A 20906-nucleotide genomic window follows, 5' to 3' on the forward strand; every position below is an offset into this window, starting at 1 on the left:
TTTGAGATGAATAGAACTTTGTTCCACAAGGATAGGACCTGTAACAAAGATTGCGTGATATAACAATTCCACCTGTTGAGCGCAGTTCGCTTATCACGCAAGGTGCAGAGGACGCGTTGCCCCGACCAGGCCTGGTGCGGATCGATCGCAGAGATCTTTATTACGCCTCGCGTCTGGGTTTGCCGTCCGACGCCGCGCGATCTTTGCAACCACAATCTCTTTGTTCCCGAAAAACATTCCAAGTCTTAATTGAAATATAGAAGTGGCCCAAGTCTCCCTGTTACCCTTCTATCACCCGCTATAAGCTCTAAACAGCGTCCGAGTCATAATGTTTGCCCTAAAAGCCTGTAATTTTGCCTTGCAATTGTGTATTCTAAGGAGAAAGTTGTGCCGATTTTGTCGGCCATTGTGTGCGAAAGCAGCGTCATGGGTGTGCCGACGGGAGTCCTGTCATTTCGACACCCCACCGTCCGTGCAAGACCCACGGGATGGGTCCCCCCACCTTTGATTGAACACTGTTTTTTGATCATCTCGCCAGGTGGGAGCGATGCTAGATTTGCCTAATTTTATTTGGTTTTCCTCTGAACCGGGCACGGTTTTGGGCCTCGTAGCGAGGTTTTCAAGCCACGCCCGGTTGTTGTGATTCGAGGCGAGGGGGGAAAAGGGAGTGCCCGGCTGCTGGTTAGTTAAAACTCATCGCTGAAATCTTGGTGTTTCAATTTATGCTTGATGAAGAATGAATTGGTAACGAACAAAAGAGGCGTCAGAGTCGTCCTCGTCGATCTGCTCGCCTGGCTGACTGGATGGTCTCGGTTGGTCGCCAAATCTGCGCCGACAATAAGCCAAATGGCAGGCCTTGCCGTCTCCCATGAGCCGTACACAACCCGGGCCCTGTCGTGACGCTCCGACGCTACCAGAGCGCGAGGAAAACCCAAAAGGCAGAAAGTCTCTTGGGTCCACATGTGCGATTTTCGGGTGTTTTGTGGCATTGTTTGGGCCACCAGCCGGGCGGCCGCTTCCTAGCGGCATTAGAGTGTAGAGCAACCAAACCAGGCTTCGGCCGTGATGCCGTTTTCTGCAAACAGCGTCTGGATGGACCAACCACTCATACAGTCACTAACTGGTGGCTAATGCCACAGCCGCGCAAGCGACACACGCCCCCAAAAACATTTATCGTTTTGTTATTTATTTATATTAATTGAGCTATTAGAACAAGCAGTGGCAGGCAGCCGACGATCCATCATGTTCCCCGCTTCACCATTGAAATCAGAACACACGATCGACTTTTGTCCAGGGCGGGCGTCCGGCTAGAAGCGCACGGTTGGCCGCGAGCAGCAGCTGCGGTTCGCCCGTCAAGAGTACGGCGAGCAGCCAGAGAGCTCGCTAAAAAGGTCTGCCAGTTGATATGCCACATAATAATCATCGGAGACACTTATTATATTCAATTGGGGGGAAACAGAGTTCTTTGTTCGACGCTGCACCGTAGTTTTGGGCTTATTACGAGCATATTTGCCGCTCATTACGCCGTGGTGTGACTGAACGGCGAAAAGGCACAGGTTTTATTGAAAGCCAGATATATAAACAAGTGCTCGACGCAGACTGACTCACAACTGAGCTGCCTTCACCTGGCTTTTGCAGGTCCCACTACAGCTGCAATGGACAGACGTCTAGCCTCCCCCGATTACATCAGCCAAGAGATGCTTCGAAACGCTCTCTACGGCAAGTGGTGCGACTTGAACGGCCGAAGTTTACCGGCCGACAGCAACACCCTGGCTCGCCAGCTACTAGAAAAGAAGAAAGGTAAGTCCTAAACTTTTTTTCTCGTCACACATTTTAGTACCTTTACCCCGTTATCAGAGGAAACCGTCTTTTAAGCAAAAATGACTGACACATGATAGCCTAAATTTCTCAAAACCACTACTTTTTATTCCAAAAAGAAAATATTCTTTGATAAAGTCTAATGAAATTTGTCAAGCGCGATTTCCTACGATTTTGGGCAAATTTTTATAGCTTTTGACGAGTCAATGGCATATCGACACCCCATAGTTACAGAAAAAAAGAAGCATATAATCAGTCCAAAATGGCACTTACCTCACTGTTTTTTAACCTACGGGAAAGTAAAAACAGCCGTAAATACGAATCTAACTATTTTCCCCACCTGTTGCCGCAAATTAAAAAAAGTTTCCTTGTGCCGAAATTTCGCCACCCAAGGTTGTCGAAAATCGTCAACCAGCAGACAATGGTGATAATAGTCGTCGTTTTGTCTAAGTAACTTTTTAAAAGTCCATAAGTATATCCATTTCATGTATTACCGTGTTTTCTGGACAGCCTGAGTGTGAGTTTCTTCTTTAGTATCCACAGCATGCATGGTAGCAGCGTTCCTTAAATGAAATAAATGATCTACAAAAAGTCATTATAAATTGTTAATATTGTACTTTGGTACACCATTCGCAACGAAAACAAGACCATGCCTCTAACAGGGGGCAAAGAGGCTGACATTAGTAAAATATGTCCTGTTTGCAGACTGGGGATCTACCTATACTCCGAAATGAAAATTAAGGTAGCGCATGAATAAACCAGGCAGAAAGAGCATACATTTTTATGTTTGGTAGAGTTTTGCAGGCAAAAAAAAAAAGAAAAAGAAAAAGAAAAGAAAAGGAGAGATAGTTTCTATCCGAGATCGTTTGTGTTTCTCTTCTCTTGGACGCGCATGCAGTCGCGCACACTTTCGATGTGACCCCTCCCACCCGGTACGTGCATTGAATAAAAGCTTTGAGATCAAGTGATGCGAACAGCGAACAAATCAACGCGTCCAAATCGGCTTCAAAGTATATTTGAGAAAGCTCCCTGCTTTTTTGTTCCTGGTCGTCGGGACGAATAATTGTTTCTGAAAATGAAGTCAATGTAGCGGCTCCAAAGCAGATATATTATTCATGTCAAGGAATAACACGCCTCAGGCGTCCAAAGCGACGTAGTCATATCTTATGGTCGTTTAAGCAAACTTATTGTAACTGATATGGTCTGGTCTTTTTCACCTGTAATAATGTCCGCCTCGATCCACCTGCTGCCCAGGCGCAACGTGCCATTCCCTATTTTTGCGGGCATGACCAAAAACCTGTATTTATATTGTAATGCCGGCATTGCAGCGATCAGATGTGAGTGGGGAAAGGGGAGCGTCTTAAGAGATGTAATCTACGATTACGCTCGTTCTTCTCGCAATGTGAATTAAATTAGCGGGAGTAGCGTATCCTGGAGCAAGTTTGCAGGGTGTTTGTCGTACAACCGTTATCTCCCGACCAGTTCAGTTCCATAAGTCTTTGTCTGACAAATCCGAACATCAAACTCAGCATATTCCGGAGACGAGGGTGGAAAGGGCAGCCAGCCTTACTAAGCCTCTTGTGGTGGCGGTCCGAGTTACATGCCTGCACCTCCGCCCTACCCAACTCCGTTGAACAAGTTGTGGGCAGACACAGCGCTACTGTGATAACAATTTCCAGCCATATAAAGTTTTACGACGGCAATGTGATTCATCGCCCGTCCTTCTTGGCTAAGATTTTCGCAGGCAGAAATTCGGGGCGTGGGAGTACAACGACAATGCCGCGCCAAAGCAGAGGGGCGGGGAAGCCGGCATTGGATTCGGTGGTAAAACAATATCGTTTTCATTGCCATTACTTCAAAACAAAGGAAAAATGTTCATGGACACTGGGAGCATATGGTATCTAACTTTAAGCTGTTGAATGCAAATTGACTCCGCAGCCATGAGTAAAGCCAAATGTACCCCAGCGATCACTGGAGGCCATGTGACTCTGACCCACACCACTTGTTACATTACAACACGTTTGTTCGCTATAGATGCGCAACAGTGGTGGTCGCCACAGATGCTGAACTGAAATAATTTAAATCGTGATTCGTATCATGCTGGTGATACGTTCCTCGCTGTTAAATCCTGAGCAATTCTTGATTACTGACAACTACTAAATATCTAGTAGTATATATTTTGCTCTCATAAATACGAATATTTTAACCTACAAAATGATGTGCGTTTTGTTGTTATTGTTGTAGTTGCTATTGTTGTAGATTAAATTCAGATTGGTGTTTATATGGACTTGATGATATTTCACAAATTATTGCACTGTTTGTTCAGGGATTTGTTTCTTTTTTTAACGGTAAATACGAAAAACAATTTCTTCAGAGAAGACGTATCGGAGATATCTCTTTCTTTTTCTTTAGATATGTACTTTATTGGGATGATGGCTAGCACCATCCGGGTGTTTCGGAAGCTCGTCGATAGTTTCACTAACTTTCTGTTCTGTTGTTTTAAAAGCTGTAACGAAATTAAAAAAAAAAGATAATGAAGAATATATGAATAAATGATATATATGATATATATCAAGAATATATATATATATAACGATTTTATGAATTAATCCGTTAATGACTACTGCTCATGAATTCATCCGTGTTGGCCCATTCTTAATGATTCATATGCCATCTTATCATTTGTCATGCCCCTTTCCACGGGAATGGTTATTTCAGTGTTTCAAAAGAAAAAACAGTCTTTTCAACATTTTTAAATCAGCTAGCATTACATACTTTGAAGTTTGGGTTTTTTCGCGAAGCGCAGTCTCAAAGCATGTCTATCCAAAGCCTATCGTTTTCATATAATTAGCTGAAGCGCTGACGCCCACTGAACATGACGTCATCAATCTCTGCGATCAGACCCCATAGCACTTAGGAGGCAGTCATCACTGTAGAATAGTATTTCAATATCTTTCCAGTGTAGGTCCTTTTAGGAATGAGGACCGACGGAGCGAGTTTGCAGAAAATAAGGATGCTGAGCGAGGCGGCAATAGATATAGAAGCATCTTAACAGATGAAGGCTACCAAGACTTATTTTTTTATATTAGTTACCTATGTTACGTAATTACAATGACGTCACGCGTGTTCTTACCACTTCAAAGCAATTTGTGTCGTGTGGTTTCGGAATCATCCTTTCAAATTTCGAAATCATATTGGAGGTGAGGTTTTTCGTGAGTGATGGTCTTCAAAATCTTTTGGTGCGAACTTTTGTTAATTGGCTGCAGCACATTTCTTCATATGACAGAACAAGATGACGTCACCCTACATGTTACGTAATAAGATTTATAGGTATGACCATAATTGTTTTTTATTTTTGTACATGAAGGTTGACCACAGGTGAAGAAAAGAAGACATCTTGATCGAGCGGTTCTTTTCTACTTTTTCGGAATTAAATAATTAAATACATGACGAACGCATTTTCTCATGGTCTGACACTTGCTTGTTTCCACACGAGATTAGAGTTGGCAAGAGGAATGACGTCACCACTATGGTTACGTAATACTGTATGGTCGAATTGACAGGTATTACTCAAAGAAATGTTAGAAAGATCAATTTACAGATGTGATCAAGGAAATTGAGCAGCAAAGTTGACCAAAACATTAGTCTCTGGCGCTTTTAGAATTAACAATTTTCCCGATAGCATGGTTCGCTGTGAAGTTCTCGAATAGTCCAACTAACTGTTATTACGTCACCATAGTTGTTACGTAACACCGTGTCATTTGTCACACTCAATATAAGCCTGAATCTACAACGCAATACCCTTTCTACGTGTAAAAGCGATTTTAAGACCCAACACAACTCTGAAATATATTTTTACGGTTTCTTTTTCCACAAATATCATGGAAAAAAGCGAGCTTCGACCAGTAATTGATTCTGAAGTAAGTGAAGGCACATGTCATGACGTCACCCCAGTTGTTACGTAATCTCCTACCCGCATAACCCCTCCAAAAGTATATGAATGCGTGAATTTGAGTTTTTACGACATGTTTATTGTACGAATGGTTATGTATCATCGTTTTCTTGTCAATTTCTTTCCATTTCTAAAATCTCTTCTTATTCCTTGGTTTTGTCACCATTTTCCATAGTTTGCATATTAGAGGCACGGTACCTGTGACGTCACCGTCATTGTTACGTAATAAAGCATCACAGAAACCACATCAAAGGAACGTGGTTGAAATTATAGATTATTGTCGTAAGTGTAGACCACTGGACGTGATCTGAATCTTTCTCCATCTTTTTTTTTTTAGATTACATTTCTTATATGTTGAAATTCCCCGCTCTACCCCATTTCTGCAATATTGCAATATCAGTGCCATGATACTTGTGACGTCACCATCATTATTACGTAACATAAGGTCAAGTAGCCTATGTCAAGTTGGTACAGATTTAAACCTGACGTATTGACGTAGGCGTAATGGACCTTCAATCACTTGTTTTATTTCTCATTTGTTTTTTAAGTCGCAAGATTTTTTTTTTTTACCTTACGCTGCTGCTCTATCCACTCTACAGTGAGTAGGATTTCAGAGCTATGCGAATAATGACGTCACCACTATGGTTACGTAATTCTAGGTGAAACAAAGTCAATCAAAACCCTATGGGATTAAATGTATTACAGTGACGTACGCGTAGGATACTCACATTCCTGACTATCAATCACTGCTCATTCTTAAATCAAAGTTTATCATTGGCAACATTGACTCGTGTACATATGCTCTATAAGCAAAAAGAAGATTTAAGCTTTTGACGAGGTAACAGTGACGTCACAAAAGGTAGTTTGCTGTTTTTGAATACGTAATATGTGTTAATACAAAGCTATGCGCAATGAATTTCAAGTGATATCTATATCACATGAAATCAATCTATTTATCAGTGATTTTTCCTGGTATCATCTAAAGGATTTCTTTGAGTTTTTGAATGTTTGAAAGAGATAAAAAGTCAAATCTAAGTCTTCATAGAGATGAGCCTTGACTAATTCAAAATTAATTATTCAAATTAGACATGCTATGATGTGGTGTAACCAGTATTTGCCTTTGCATAATAAACAAGGCTGTGTTTTCCGTTTTTTTGAAAGGAACTGAATGTGATGTTTCAATACTATGCTCAAGAATAAAAAATGCAACATTTAGAATGAAAAGATTTCTAAAAGTGGTCAGTTCGACAACCATTTTTCATCACATTTTCATGCCATTTTACAAACTATGTCTTATGTAATTTACTTGATTACGTAATACGTGTGAGCCACTAAGGAACAAGTCAGTGTGATCCAACTTGCAAACTGTATTTTCATCATCCCATCGAAAGTATTTCAACTTTATCCCAATTCTACTTGATGTGAGCCGCTCATCTGTTAAGCTGTCTTTACAATGAAGACATGATTTCGTCACCCTCACAAGCAAAGGTCAGAAATGAAACAAGCATCTGAGTTATTCACCCTCATTGATTACGTAACACATAATAGATAGAAGCAGAAATATTTTAAGAAGTTGATTGGTTTGTAAGTGTCACGATACTCTTCTAATATTTTCCACTTCAGGCGATTTGTGTTGTAACTCTCGTAGTAACGAGCTGATTAAAATTGCATTTTAGAATAGAGGAACTGCAGTGTATAGTGACGTCGTTGAGAAGTCGTGATCACCTGTTTGTTTTACACATCAACACAACAGCTTGTGTTGTGAGTGTTACATCACATCAACCTCCCACCTCAACTCACGCTGTTTGAAGTCTAATAGAACGAAGATTATATCTATCCTTTATAATTCTTCTTCCCTTTCGACATACCAAATTCTTGAGTTTGGATCTATTCAACATTCGTGGAATTTGTAAGTAATATTGTATAGGAGTAAAATTCTTCAACCCTGCTAATTTGAAAAGTTACGAGTTGAGCGTCATCTCATATGATCATTCAATTCTCTTAAAATCTATATTTAAATTTATATTTATATTTTTTATATTTATTATAATAGCACATGATTGGAGTTTTGATCTTCGTAATGAATGATTTTACACCTCCGACCAACTTACTTTGAACGTTGCATTTCTTGAAATTCATTCTTCTTTTGTTTTTGTTTTTAACATTTAGCTCTCTTGCGGCTTAGAACCAACAAAACAAAGACAGTACAATTTCGATATTTTTCCTTACAATACAGCGTCGTAACAAGCAGCTTGAATGGAACATTAACAAGCTATGCTAACGGGGAGTTTGCTGCGGGCAGAAGAGGCGCGAACACGCCTTGGGTCACATTATCATAATTAATTCCATAAAAAAGTGCGATATCGTCCGGATCATTACATTTGTAACGTCCATGAAATAATAGCTCATGAATCGCGACGATAAACAGATGAAGACTGTATAAAATAAATCGCGCAAAGTGAAAATCGCATTTGATGACATGTGGACGAGAATCTCTCTGATTATCCTAAAAAGTTTTTTTTTTTTTTTTTAGCACATTAATATTTTTTCCTTCTTCTTCTCTGGATGAGTAGATGGTACGTGACTTGTCGGGGGAGTAAACAGATACGAAGTCCCAACCCCCATCTGGACTGTAAAAAGAGCGCCAAACAAAAAAAGGCAAAAAAAAAAAAATCCCCAGTCTCCATATGCCGTCTGCTGGTGCCGGAGTTTCCCGAAACAGATGGTTGAAGCAGTCGCTACAGTGACACTGCCGATTCTCTCTTCTGCTCTCTCTTCCTCTCTCTCCTCCTCTTTTTCTCTCACTCTCCCACTCTCTCCCTTTCTATCTATAAGTCTCTCTCTCTTTATCTATCTCTCCCTTTTCTCCTTTTTCTTTTTTCTTCCTCCCTCTCTCACTTTCTATTCTCCCTCTGTATCTCTTTACTCCCCTCCCACTTCGTCTCTCTCTCATTTTATCAAACTCCCTTGCCCCATGTGCCCTTCCTCTCTATGACGATCCATTTTGTCCCCCTGCTTTTGCTTCTTTCCTAATTACTTTGGGGTTGTGTGGGTTTTTTTTTTCAGTCTTACACATTTGCTGCCCCAAATTCCCTCCCAATCTCCGTCTTGCACTTTTTGAGATTTCCAAGATTCCTTTCCTCTTTCCTATGAGAGTGATTGCAAGTGTCTATCACTTTAATCCCGTGTATCGAGAGAGAATAAGAGAAAAAAGAGGGAGAGAGGAAGAGACCTTTGGCTCTTTCCGAAGCATCAGTGACCACAGATAACGACCATGTACTGATTTCATCACTCAGAATACACCGGTGGTGAATTTGTTCCGTGCACAGAGGCTTTATATCCGACGTTCGTTTTCGATCGAACAGATTTTGCATAAAGGATGTACAGTCCTTTGCTGTTTAGGTTGATTCCTTCTTTAATTTCATTACCATCTCAAAAGAGTGCGTATTGCGCGCTAACGACCAATAAGATGAGAGATGTAATCAGAGGCGCGCGGCAGTAGCAGCAAACAATCGCAAATCACCGCACCGGCGCGGATGAGACGTGTGGGGAAGAGCCGTTACAAGTGCACCGTACTCCCTTCGTCAATTTGATGTAATAAATGCTTATTACTTGCAAATATTCTGTGCTATGGAGAGAGTAGCAGACAGGGAAAATAGAGAAGAGAGGGTGACACGGTAAAAGTGATAGAAAGGGAGAGGGAAAAGGGGAGAGACAGAGGAATAGGGAGGAAGACAAGCGAAAAGAAAAAGGAAAAGGAAACGTATGCGATCGCATGGGGTGCTTGACAATAACGCATCATATTAGTGAAGCGGGCTGAAACACGAAGATGATTTCTTTTGTTGCTCCAAACGGTCGAGTTAATGATGCGAGACTTATCACAAAACAAGGCGTTGCTGCCGTTCAGTGCTTACAAGTCTTGCCAAAGAGACACACTACACAGATCGCCTCAAAACCAACGACTTTTTTGTTTTACGTTTAAATTACCGGGTCCTTTTACATTTTTTTTTCTTCTGCTTTTGTCGCTGATCGAAGTGATTTTTCACTTCGCCAGTGTGTGTGTGTGTGTGCGTGTGTGTGTGAGAGCAACTTGACCGCGCGTGTTCATGTGCGTGCGAGGCATTGAGCGCACGCGCGCTCTATTACTAAAGCAAATCGACTTGTACCCTTCCTCCTTTCGTTTGGTGATAGGAACTGTGAGGAAAAGACATTCTGTTATCTTGTTCTTATCATTATTTTTTTTTTCTCTCTCTGTGTGTACGTGAGTGTGGGTGACCGCCGCGCCGGGCCTTCGGTTCTGCATCGGCCACACGCAAAACTGCTCCTCTACCAATCGCTTTCTAACTTACTCCACCCACCTGCTAAACAACACCACACATCAACTCGCTGCGGTCAGCATCGGATATCCATAAACTCATAATTTCTCCCTCATGCCACTCCCTGAGCCCCCCCCCCCCCCATCTCCTCCTCCTCCTCCTCCTTCCCGGTCCAGCATGACCCATCAACATCGATTGTTTGCTCCCACACACCTCTATCGACAAACCCCCATCACTGACAGAGCGGCTATCTATCAGAGAGTGTTACCCTTATTCATTGTTTCGACGGACGCGTTTTGCCAACGTCACGTACGAACATTAGCACTACATGTTTGCTCTATCAGTGGCAATTGGAAAGGGGTGTGCCTTGGTTGAATAAATACGACAAACCTAATTCAGTTCTGAGCTCCTGCTGAAGCCAGAATTCGGATAGTAATGGTGAGAAGACAGATATACGAGAGAGTGTGTCAGTAAGAAAAAAAAAATGAAACTAGGTCTCTCTGGTCAGTATAGGTGGTATTGCCATAAAAAGTTACTCGTGGACGAAAATGAGGTTGATGAGAAATAAAGAGGGACGCAATCTCGAGCAACCGGCCAGTGCATGTATCTAAAAGGAGAAGAAAAAAAACCAAACACGAACCTCTCGTGAATGCCCTCTATGTGCACACATGTGCGTTTACGTTTAGCTCCCTCAACGACAATTACTCAGCAACAGAAACTTGTGATGTTTCCTGATAAATGCGTTGTGAATAACAGTTTATGAGTGTGACGATGCTAGAAATTACGACGTTGCCCTAATTCCGAGCCTAGACAATGCGTATTCGTGTTCCGTGTAAAAAGCATTGGTTAGTTCTACCAGAATTTTTTTATTGCTGCTCTTCGCTCGAATACTACTGTGTGTTCTGTATCTTTTTTCATGAATGTCTTGGTATCTTTTGGTGGGAAATTAGCATTGTTATTGATGTTCGACATCATAGTCACTAAACCTAACTACTACTACAACAGAGTTGGTGGAAGACACGAAAATGCTCGTATTTGTAGTTAATCCATCTTATAAACACACTGAGACAGGATCGTATTGTACTGTGTCCGATGATGTGAATTGTTCTGCTAAGCATTTTCTAATTTTTCGTTTCACAGGCTACATTACAATATCACTAAACCCCACGTTCGACTTACGTCGCTAGTTATGCCTAGCGTTGGAAATTGGGTACATGGACATTATTTCCCCCTACGTCACCTATGACTTGTACTCTTTGCTCTATATAGCTACGTGCACGCAATCAAGACGAAAAATGGGAACAAAAGAGTCGTCGACTCTCACCGCTTGGTGTGCAAATTTGCGTTTATGTGTAAAAGGGTGTTTTGATTTTATACCAAAGATGCCATTATTGTCAGGGAATGTGTTGCGGGCAGCGTTTAAATGACTGATTCGTAAACACTTTGCTCTTTCCAGATGATCGTTGTTGTGTTTTTTTTTTTCTTCATGCGAATATATAAGCAATAACCCTTTGACAGGACTTCGGGAGTTACGAGATTTTGTTTTGATTTTGATCGACAATTGCGGAGGAAATTTATGAGCTGACACAAGTCTTATCATAACGCAGGTCGTTTTGGCCGAAGATGGCGCTCTCGTCATTGGCCAATTAGTTCAATTAAAATCTTATCGTCTCGAAATATCACTTATCCTACGGTGCGACAACAATTCTTAACAGATGGCGAGTCCTTTCCTAATCAGTTTTCACCCTGCAAGGAAGATGGAGATCAATAAAGTGCCCGTGTGAAGGAATCAAGGGTTGCACAAGTCACCACTTCTAAAAACAATACGAGGTATTGTCCACGTGGCCGGGCCGCCAGCGAATCCATCGGGGAGAGCCTATCCGCACGGCAAAGTTTCGGGACGTTCTACCGTCTCGACACCGTAAACAATCACACGTGCTCGTCCACTTGCAAAAAGAAAAGTCTTGGACCGTGGTGTTATGACAAGTACCCGCCTGATTGTGATTTCATGACGCTTAGCTGACCAAGTATACGTAATGGTGCTCGTCTGATGGACAAAACAAACTCCCTTCACGCTCAGCGGACCGTGGTATGGACACAGGAGAAAATCGCTGACAGCATATCCATCTACAAAGCAGCGTTCTCAAAGAGGGGTTTGAGAAAGGGAGGAAAATGCATGATCTTTTAAGAAACGGAAAAGACAAACAAGACTCTACAAGAGGCAATAGATGGTATCTCAGTAGGTAGTCGTGACATACTGTGAATAATCCAGTACAAACTTGCCCGAAAAATATAATCATGCATATAAAGGAAGAGAAAATCATAAGAAGCCAAAGAAACACAAGCAAAAGGCGAAAATGTGCGTTTCATGACCCTCCCCCGTGCATAACTCAACAAAGAGGGCGGGCTAGCACAGCTGAGTCCCAAACAAAAGACTCGTCGAATCACAACGTGATACGTGGGAAGAGATTTTGGCGAGGTGAGACACATGAGATGTCACAGGACTTCATGATGCGCTGTCATGGTAACCAAACCCCACACCTTCTGTTTGGAGTCATACACTCTTGGGTGCGTGTATTTTTTTTTTTAATCACCATTCCAGGTAAAACCTATCGTGTCGTCCGGACAATATTCAATTTAGCACTGATTGTGATCGCGGAATATAACTGGTTCAGACGCAGGACTTCACGTACTCACGTGTCCACTGGAAATGTTGTTAAGATGTCGGCTGATCATGTGCGAAATGTCTGAAGTTTGAGAATAATAAAAACATGTTTATAAAGGTCATCTAAAGAAGATAATAATCACAGTCGTCTTTTATGGGGATGGGGTGTTTGAAATATGCCCATTAACATTTGAAAAACTCTGAGAGGAAATCTAATGAGGGATGGTTATACTGATCAGTTTGTCCCGATGGTCAGGTGGTTGCTGTGGGAGGTTTTCCTGCATCTTTATATAATTCAAATTGTTGTTCTCGTGGAAGTGATTTCTCATGATTACCACAAAGTTTAGCTCAGCTTCTCTTTCTAGTGTTACTTTTCGCGCTTCTGTCTTAAAATTTTCATTGCAAATTCATCTTGTTAAACTGACAATCTAAAGACCCCTACAAAATGTCGCGCTACCTGCTCAGTGCGAAGGTCGGTACGGACGCTGACGTGCAAGTTTATTGAACTTCGTTGCGCTGCCTTCTCCACGGGGAGTCCACTTGACCGTGGAAATACTCGTGGCATAACGCAACAACTTGTAGTGAGGTGTGCGTAGGGTAGAGCCGCACGCAACGTGTGCATTCTTATTAAAAGCTGCTTTTGTTAAAAAAAAATGCTCCACGGTATCGTGTCGGAATATTTACATTTTGATCTTAAGGCGTGTTTTTGGTCATTGCCGAGTGTAAATCGTCATCAAAAAAAGAAAATCATGATCATGTACATAGCTTACTGTAGGAGATTAATAATATGCACGTGAGCCTCCAGCAAACAAACAAACAAAAAAAAAGCTTTTTCTTTGCCTGGACAAGGAGACTAACAATTCTTATGAATGTAAAAACAGGAAATGTGTACATAGACGGCTCGCAAACAATTACAACGTTTGAACCATTAGCGACAGCAGCTGCATATTTGTGTGTGTCAGTGTGACCAACGCCAATTATTCTACTTGTTTCGCTTGCAGAAGAAAAAGATATTAAGTTATTGCCATCATTAACAACGAGAGCAGCAAAAACATGAATATGCAAATTCCATCGCCTTTATTATTTTCCTCCAGTCGTTCGTTTAAATTTCCTTCCTGAGTCACGTTCGCGATCGTTATCGTATCCAATCTCGCTCAGCAATCTCTCACGTCTTTGTGTTGCGTCAATTGTACGAATTGGCAATAAGGGTATAGGACACAGAAAGTAACATGGTACATACAGTATAACCAAACTAGACCAGTTAACAAGTAGTCTTTGTTACCAGACTCTATTTTGTACCAACTCGTCGTAAAAACCACTGCATCATTGTCTCTGAAGACCGGTTAGACGCGAACTACGAAATTCATCATTCGAGAACAGGATATTGAACCGGATAATTGGAAAGTCGAGTGGTAGTCATTGTCAAATTACACTTTGTAGAGATTTCATCCTTGCTTTATAAATGTAAGTGACATGAACAATGCCAGACTACAAGCTTGCATACATCTGGAATAGATGCGTTTCCCCCCACGCTTGCCGCCATTGGCGATGTTGTGGGCACTTCCTGTCGAGTTGTTACACTCCTACTTGTACACTCACTTTTGAGCGTACCACCGACGCGTCTCATTGAGAATTGCGTAATTAATATCAATCATATCACAATGATAATCATATATAACAAAGGCTTATTATGGCCTATGTGTACATGTAAAATGATTAATTCACATAGTTCATTCCTTCCACTTTCTCTTTAAAGGGGATGGCTAGTAACTGATCAGTGGGAATCATGGGAATGCTGGGGGATGATTGTTCCAATCCTTGTGGGATTCATTTTAAGAGTACATTATATATCTTTTGTTGTGTGAAAATTATTTGCTTCAGAATGGTCTAATATTCAAGTAATGTGCAGTTGAATGTTTCCAGGTTAGCATGCCTGTACAGTGACGGGGCATTAAACTGCACATTACTTGAATATGAGACCATTCTGAAGCAAATAATTTTCACACAACAATAGATATATATTGTACTCTTAAATAAATCCAACAAGAATTGGAGCAACCATCCCCCAGCATCCCCACTTATTCCCACTGTTCAGTTACTAGCCATCCCCTTTAATGGCCGATGACCTCACAGAAATTCAAACAAACAAGGAGAAGTAGTATTATGGTGGATTTGAGTCTCAGTAATGTTGTTTCATCATCCTCAAAGTTCAATCTATTTGTATTTTTCAAGTCAAAATTAAGATTCATATCGATCTTGGTTATATCACAAAAATGGGAGCCGCAGTCATGTGCATTTTGTACTGACAGGTAATTTCGGATTTTTTTTTTTCTACAGCTACCTGTTTTACGCAATATGTCGTATGTCCAGAATAACATTCGCCACATAAATTCACCTGTTTTTGTTTTTTGTTTTTTAAATCGAAGGTGATATCACAGGTATGTTGAGCCAGTACAGGAAAAGGGCTTCTGTCTTTGGTGTCCAACAATTTTCAGACATATCAGTTTTATAAGAATGAAGGGGTTGTTTTTCCCCAACAGCCTAAAAAAACAACAACACAACAACAAACAAACAAACAAACATAGTTGTCATGTCTAAGTTGCACCGAATACCAAGACGGCGGAGAGGTGCTCGAGCAAGAAAGTTGATAATAATCTCATATTCTGGTTTCGCACTTTTTTTCCCTAGAATACGTTGAATACATTTGGCTTCCTTGAGTTTACTTGCCACAGACGTAAAATTATGCTAGCAGCGATTACCATAGCAACAGCGATTCGGCGTTCATAAATCCTCTTTACGCTGAAGGTTGCTGTCATTGTTGTGCGCTACTATAAGGGGATTCGATCGGACATAAGGCGGGGATCTATTGTCGTTTGTTCAATTCGAAATGAAGAGTACCTTCCAGCGGACATAACAAATACACGAGTAAGACGATTGATTTGATTAGCTCACATTCGAAAATTCATAACCGTCATTCATTTTACATGCTTTCTCTGTATTTCACTCCTATTGTTCTCCCTCCCTCCCTCCCCCACCCCCTCGTCTAATTGTGGCAGCGGACCTGTAGCGTAACTACATTGCTTAAACCGGGAAATTAAGTTCTACATATTTTATGCAGCATTTACTTTCACTTTCGACGCGTTAGCCGTGCGGGAGAAGGACGCCTGGCGGAGCGGTAATTATGGACCACTGGGGGTCAAGTGTACTTCGCCAAGGTCATGGAAGAAACGACACGTAGTCTTTACGCCACATTCATTCAGACCTCGCGTTGCTCCTATAGAGATGGGCCGAGTGGGGCCCGCGATCTGTTGTGCGCGTGTCATGTCCATTTAGTGTCGTTCGCACGTATTACAGATGACATACTAGTAGGTTATGTGTTCTTCGCTACCCAATCACGTTTGACTTCAACGAGCCTTCTCTGCTTCACACTTTTCACTCCCCTCACCCCCCCCCCCAAAAAAAAGGGGAGATATAAGTTCATACCCATCCCACCCTTACTGTACTTCGCATATCTTGGCAAATGCCTCGTGTATAGAGCAGCCTTGCTTTCAGCAACTTCTGCATGTTGTGAGAGATAAGTAATCCTTTAATTTATGTTTTAGTTTACTTTACTCTAAAGTAAAAGCTCAACGTTTTTGCATACATTCGTAAGTAAAAAGTTGTTCATGACAACTAGAAAAAATAGAAATAGTACGCAACTATATGATCATAGATCCAAGATGAATCTTAAGAACTTGCATATAGGCATATTAATAGGCAAAGTATTAAAGGGATCGTACAGTTATGGTTGAGACCTAATTTCAGGTTTCTAACATTTTTGGTGAGATAATGAGAAACCTCTTATGACATATGAAAGAGCATGTGATTCTATGAGGAATTCAACGTTACTTTATTTGATGAAAATTGGTTTTGAAATGGCTGAGATATCAAAAAAAAAAGAGCGATTCTAATAAAGTGTGGGACCCACACTTTATTACGATCGCTTTGTTTTACTTTGTTTTTGGATGTTTCAGTCATTCCAAACCCGATTTTCATCAAATAAACTTTGAATTCCTCTTAAAATGGTATGCTCTGTACTATATCATAAGTGTTTTCTTGGTATCTCGCAAAAAGTTAAAAGCCCAATTCTCATCTCCACCAATACTGTATCATCCCATTAAATTCGTGATGGTGGCGATACCAATGGCAAGCAACTCCCTTTATGCCCTATTGCTGTCGAAATTCGACAGCACCGTCGAAGTTGCGCAACCATGTATGTAATGCGTGTGTGTGCGTTTTTATGTACGTCTGTGTTTGTGCGCACGAGTGCAACCGGAAAGAGTGTAAAATGAAACAAGTCAAAACAGACAAACATACTCATCTGAAAGACATACTGAAAACAGTCATGTCATCGATATGATCGATCGTTATTTGAATATCTGCCATAACTATAATGCTTACCATGACCTGATGGTGGTTTTTTTTTTTTTTCTGTGAACTGTTGAGCTTTTCTGGATGTTGCCGGAGGGTGTTCATCAACAACGCACATCTCAATGACGTATGCACTACGTCATGAATCTGCTCGGAAGAAGGTTTGGTTCATAGTGTGCTGTATTCACAATTATGATAGCCTTTTGCAAAGGCGGCTCGCAATGAAGTCGCATATTTCGGGCGGTGGACTCGCGCGCACACAACGTTCGCTACCATACCCTCGCAGCTCGCCGGTCGCGAGCTGTGTGTGCGTGTGCTGAAATTATAGCGAGCTGCCTTTGCAAAAGGCTACAATTATGACTGCTTCATTGGCAAATATAGTGAACATAAATAATGGCTCAGTCACAGAGAGCATCAGATTCGATTCTTTCGTATTTTCTTTCTTTGTCTGAACAGCTTTAAGGCAGCCCGTCCCTTATTCTTTATTTAGTGAGGTCCTCCCCTTTCTCTTCCTATCAAAAATACCAAAACAGACAAATATAATAATCATCTATCGATGTTGCTGTTAAGAGCGAAACCCTGCGTGGGATTCCAGTGGATTAAATGTGTGAAGTCGATCGATCTTTCCCTCTACCGCCTTCCCTCTGTCTGTCTGTCTGTCTGTCTCTCCCTCTCTCTCTCTCTCTTTCTCTTGCAAAACAAAATACACAAAACAAAATAAAACATATACAAAATAATACGAATAAGGAATACACTATTCAATGTTTGAGCACTACCCTCAACGCCAACAATTACTGCGATCGCTCCTTGCGCCTTTGAATTTTTCGGCAGTCGCGAAACGGAACGCAGCCGCCTTGTTCATCGGACTACGTATTTCCATGTCGTCGCAGTCGATTGAACTTTTCCACTCCACTTAACTATTTTCATATCGGGAACGAATCATTCATAATTTTCTCTCTCGAACAGTCCCTTGCTTTCAAAAAGAAAGAAAGAAAGAAAGAAAGAAAGAAAGAAAGAAAGAAATCATGTAATATGGTAGACCCGGCTGGCAGACGCGTCGCCCAGATGCTCTCGCTGTCTTTCGTTCGCCACGAGCTTCAACGAATGACGTCATGATTAGACATTGTACTATTATAGTGCAGTGCATCCCTCTCTCAGTGTGAACTCAGCCCTATATTATGACAAACTTAGAATTTGTGTGCCCTGCTCCTACCTCCTATCTCAAGAAATGATATAAAGGAGAGAGGAAGACCAACTTTAAGATAGTATTGGAAGCATCTTCCCCACGTTTATCCGTTAGACGAATAACCAGGTCTGTTAAAGACGTGATGCTTCAAATTCTGTTTACAGTCAGAAGGACTCACCCACGTGTCACCAATAGGAATTCTGAAGGTAGACAAGCTGTAGAACGTGTTCCCTTCAAAGTCAGCTGTGACACAAATGATAATAACGCGCCAGAAATAAAATGCTCAAAATCTTATCGTCATAATAAGAGCAGCAGAAGCAGCAGCAGCAACAACAACAACAACAAAGAGGACAACACATTGCATTTTAACAAGCCCCTGAACAAAAGCGTGAAATTATGATAGACCTGAAAAATGGAGGATCGGCACTAAATGTATGACGGAGCAAGAAAACCGACAAAAGAAGAAGACTAGAGCGCAATGATATCGAATATCATAACTCGCCCCCACGTAACATGAGTAAGGAGTCCGACCGAATTATCGTTCCGAGATTCAATAAATATTTACCATCCTCCTGCGGCGAGTTAACCGATACCGCGAAATTTTGTCGTGGTACAGACAGCGACCCGGGAAAAAAAAAAATGATAGCAGGGTTGTTTAAATGGCCGAAGCAAATTGACAATGACACCTTATTGGTTTGTGTCACACAGGAGAAGACAATTCGGACAAAGACAACAAATGAGCTTAAGAAGAAGAAGAACAACAACAACAGCAAAAAAGAATAGGAAGAAGAACAAGTATAAGAACAAGAAGATCAAGATAAGGAAAAAAGAAAAAATAAGGAAAACGGGAACATGATTAAAAAAAAAACAATAATACATACGGATTGACAGAAAGGAGAGAAAAAAATGTAGAAGGGAAGAAGTAATGATATTATTTTCATTCGTGTAAGTCTGTTCGTGAGAAGGGAAACTACAAAGTACTACCAAAAAAAAATAATTGCTTCAATATCAAAAATTAATAACAAAATCCACACGATAACATTCTCATATACAACACATTCATGTAACTTCAATGATGTACAATTATGCCTTATTCGTCACAATATGAGCAACATGGACTGTACACTCTTGAGCAATTTCATCTTAACCTTAAGACCTTAAAAAGAAAAAAGGAAAAAGGAAAACCGAAGAGACTGGAAACTAAAACTTCCTTTAATTTCTTTCGAAATGCGCCCAACCAGCATGTCTGTCCCTTGTTATTGTGCCGCGGCATTATCCCCGTACGTGAAGTTTACAGCACGAGATATCCCCTTATGTGATCGGACCAATCATGTTCTTTTGTTAGAATGTCATTATCACCTCGAATATCGCTGACGCTGTACGAAGCCTTTGTTCGAAATGACGTATTTAAATGTTCCTCTCCTCGTAAATGTTGCATTTTTTCTTTCTCTCTCGCTTGTTTCAATGATTAGTATATAGACCTAAGGAGCAGCGCTTCACACAGAGGAAAAACAGTAGTTTCTGTGCAAAGATGATGTCTATGATATTCATATGCCATCATAGGTAGCAACGTGTACTAGTTCATCGGTTTCTGTTCATAATAATGACACCCAAACTGTTCTTCAAAATACGTTCTTGTAAACGGCCTCTGATATGATCGAGAGAATATTGATGACTTTTGAGAGAGTGGTTGAATCATAATCATTAGTGTTCATCACGGGGTAAGTGAGATTATAATTCATTGCGCTCTGGTAGTTAAGGCTGGAATAACCGCGATAACTACACCCTCTTTCACTCTCTACTGTAGTCGCACAATGTGTAGAAAATCTAATACCCTACAAGTTCTCCTTAAATGTGATAAAAAAAAACCCTGAATGATATTTTCAACGATTAAATTCAGATGATTTAAGAAGCCAAGTTAATAGAGGAAATAATTGGCACCCTTTCAACACATATTTGGCATGTAAAACTGTTTACTTGCTCCCTTAAAGGTCGTATATCCCTTTTGGGAAAAGTCACGAACTTTTTCTCTTTTTTTTTTCCTTTGAAGAATGATGTCTCCCAAGATCGTGTATGAAATCTTACAGTAAAATTGTTTACTTGCTCTCTTAAAGGTCGCATATTCCTTTTGGGAAAAGTCACGAACTTTTTCTCTTTTTTTTTTTCCTTTGAAGAATGATGTCTCCCAAGATCGTGTATGAAATCTTACAGTAATACGCCCACAGTTTAAAAAAAAAAGAAGGAAAAACTAGCTCAATGTCATCCGAAAATACTCTCCATTTTTATACCGGTAATAACTGTTGGAGTTTTCTTCGGGGTCCGAATAAATTCACCGGAATTCTGTGATATTGCTTTCCCAGCCATTATAGAAGTTTTGATAGTTTTATTACTCTAAGGAAAGATCTTAATTTGCTTACCTCTAGTGTATACCAGCTTATGAAAGGAACCAAAATGTTATAGGATTGCAAAAGGGACGAACTTGAAGGATGACAAACTCATAAACAATGTTAACTCTTCCATGCTTCGTAATCATACTGCTGCGATGCCTCAACAACGTAG

General features: G+C 40.8%; 1 protein-coding gene across 1 annotated transcript in view; it reads left to right on the forward strand.

Moving 5' to 3' along the window:
• Nucleotides 1–1655: 1655 nt before the first annotated feature.
• Nucleotides 1656–20906, forward strand: part of LOC140241038 (PR domain zinc finger protein 12-like) — a 32932-nt gene continuing 13681 nt past the window's right edge. The window contains exon 1 of the mRNA XM_072320807.1: nt 1656–1800. Within this exon, the coding sequence (XP_072176908.1) occupies nt 1656–1800 (145 nt within the window). The remainder of the gene's footprint in view (nt 1801–20906) is intronic.

The sequence above is a fragment of the Diadema setosum genome, chromosome 17 (assembly GCF_964275005.1).
Source record: "Diadema setosum chromosome 17, eeDiaSeto1, whole genome shotgun sequence".
Classification (NCBI taxonomy): Eukaryota; Metazoa; Echinodermata; class Echinoidea; order Diadematoida; family Diadematidae; genus Diadema; species Diadema setosum.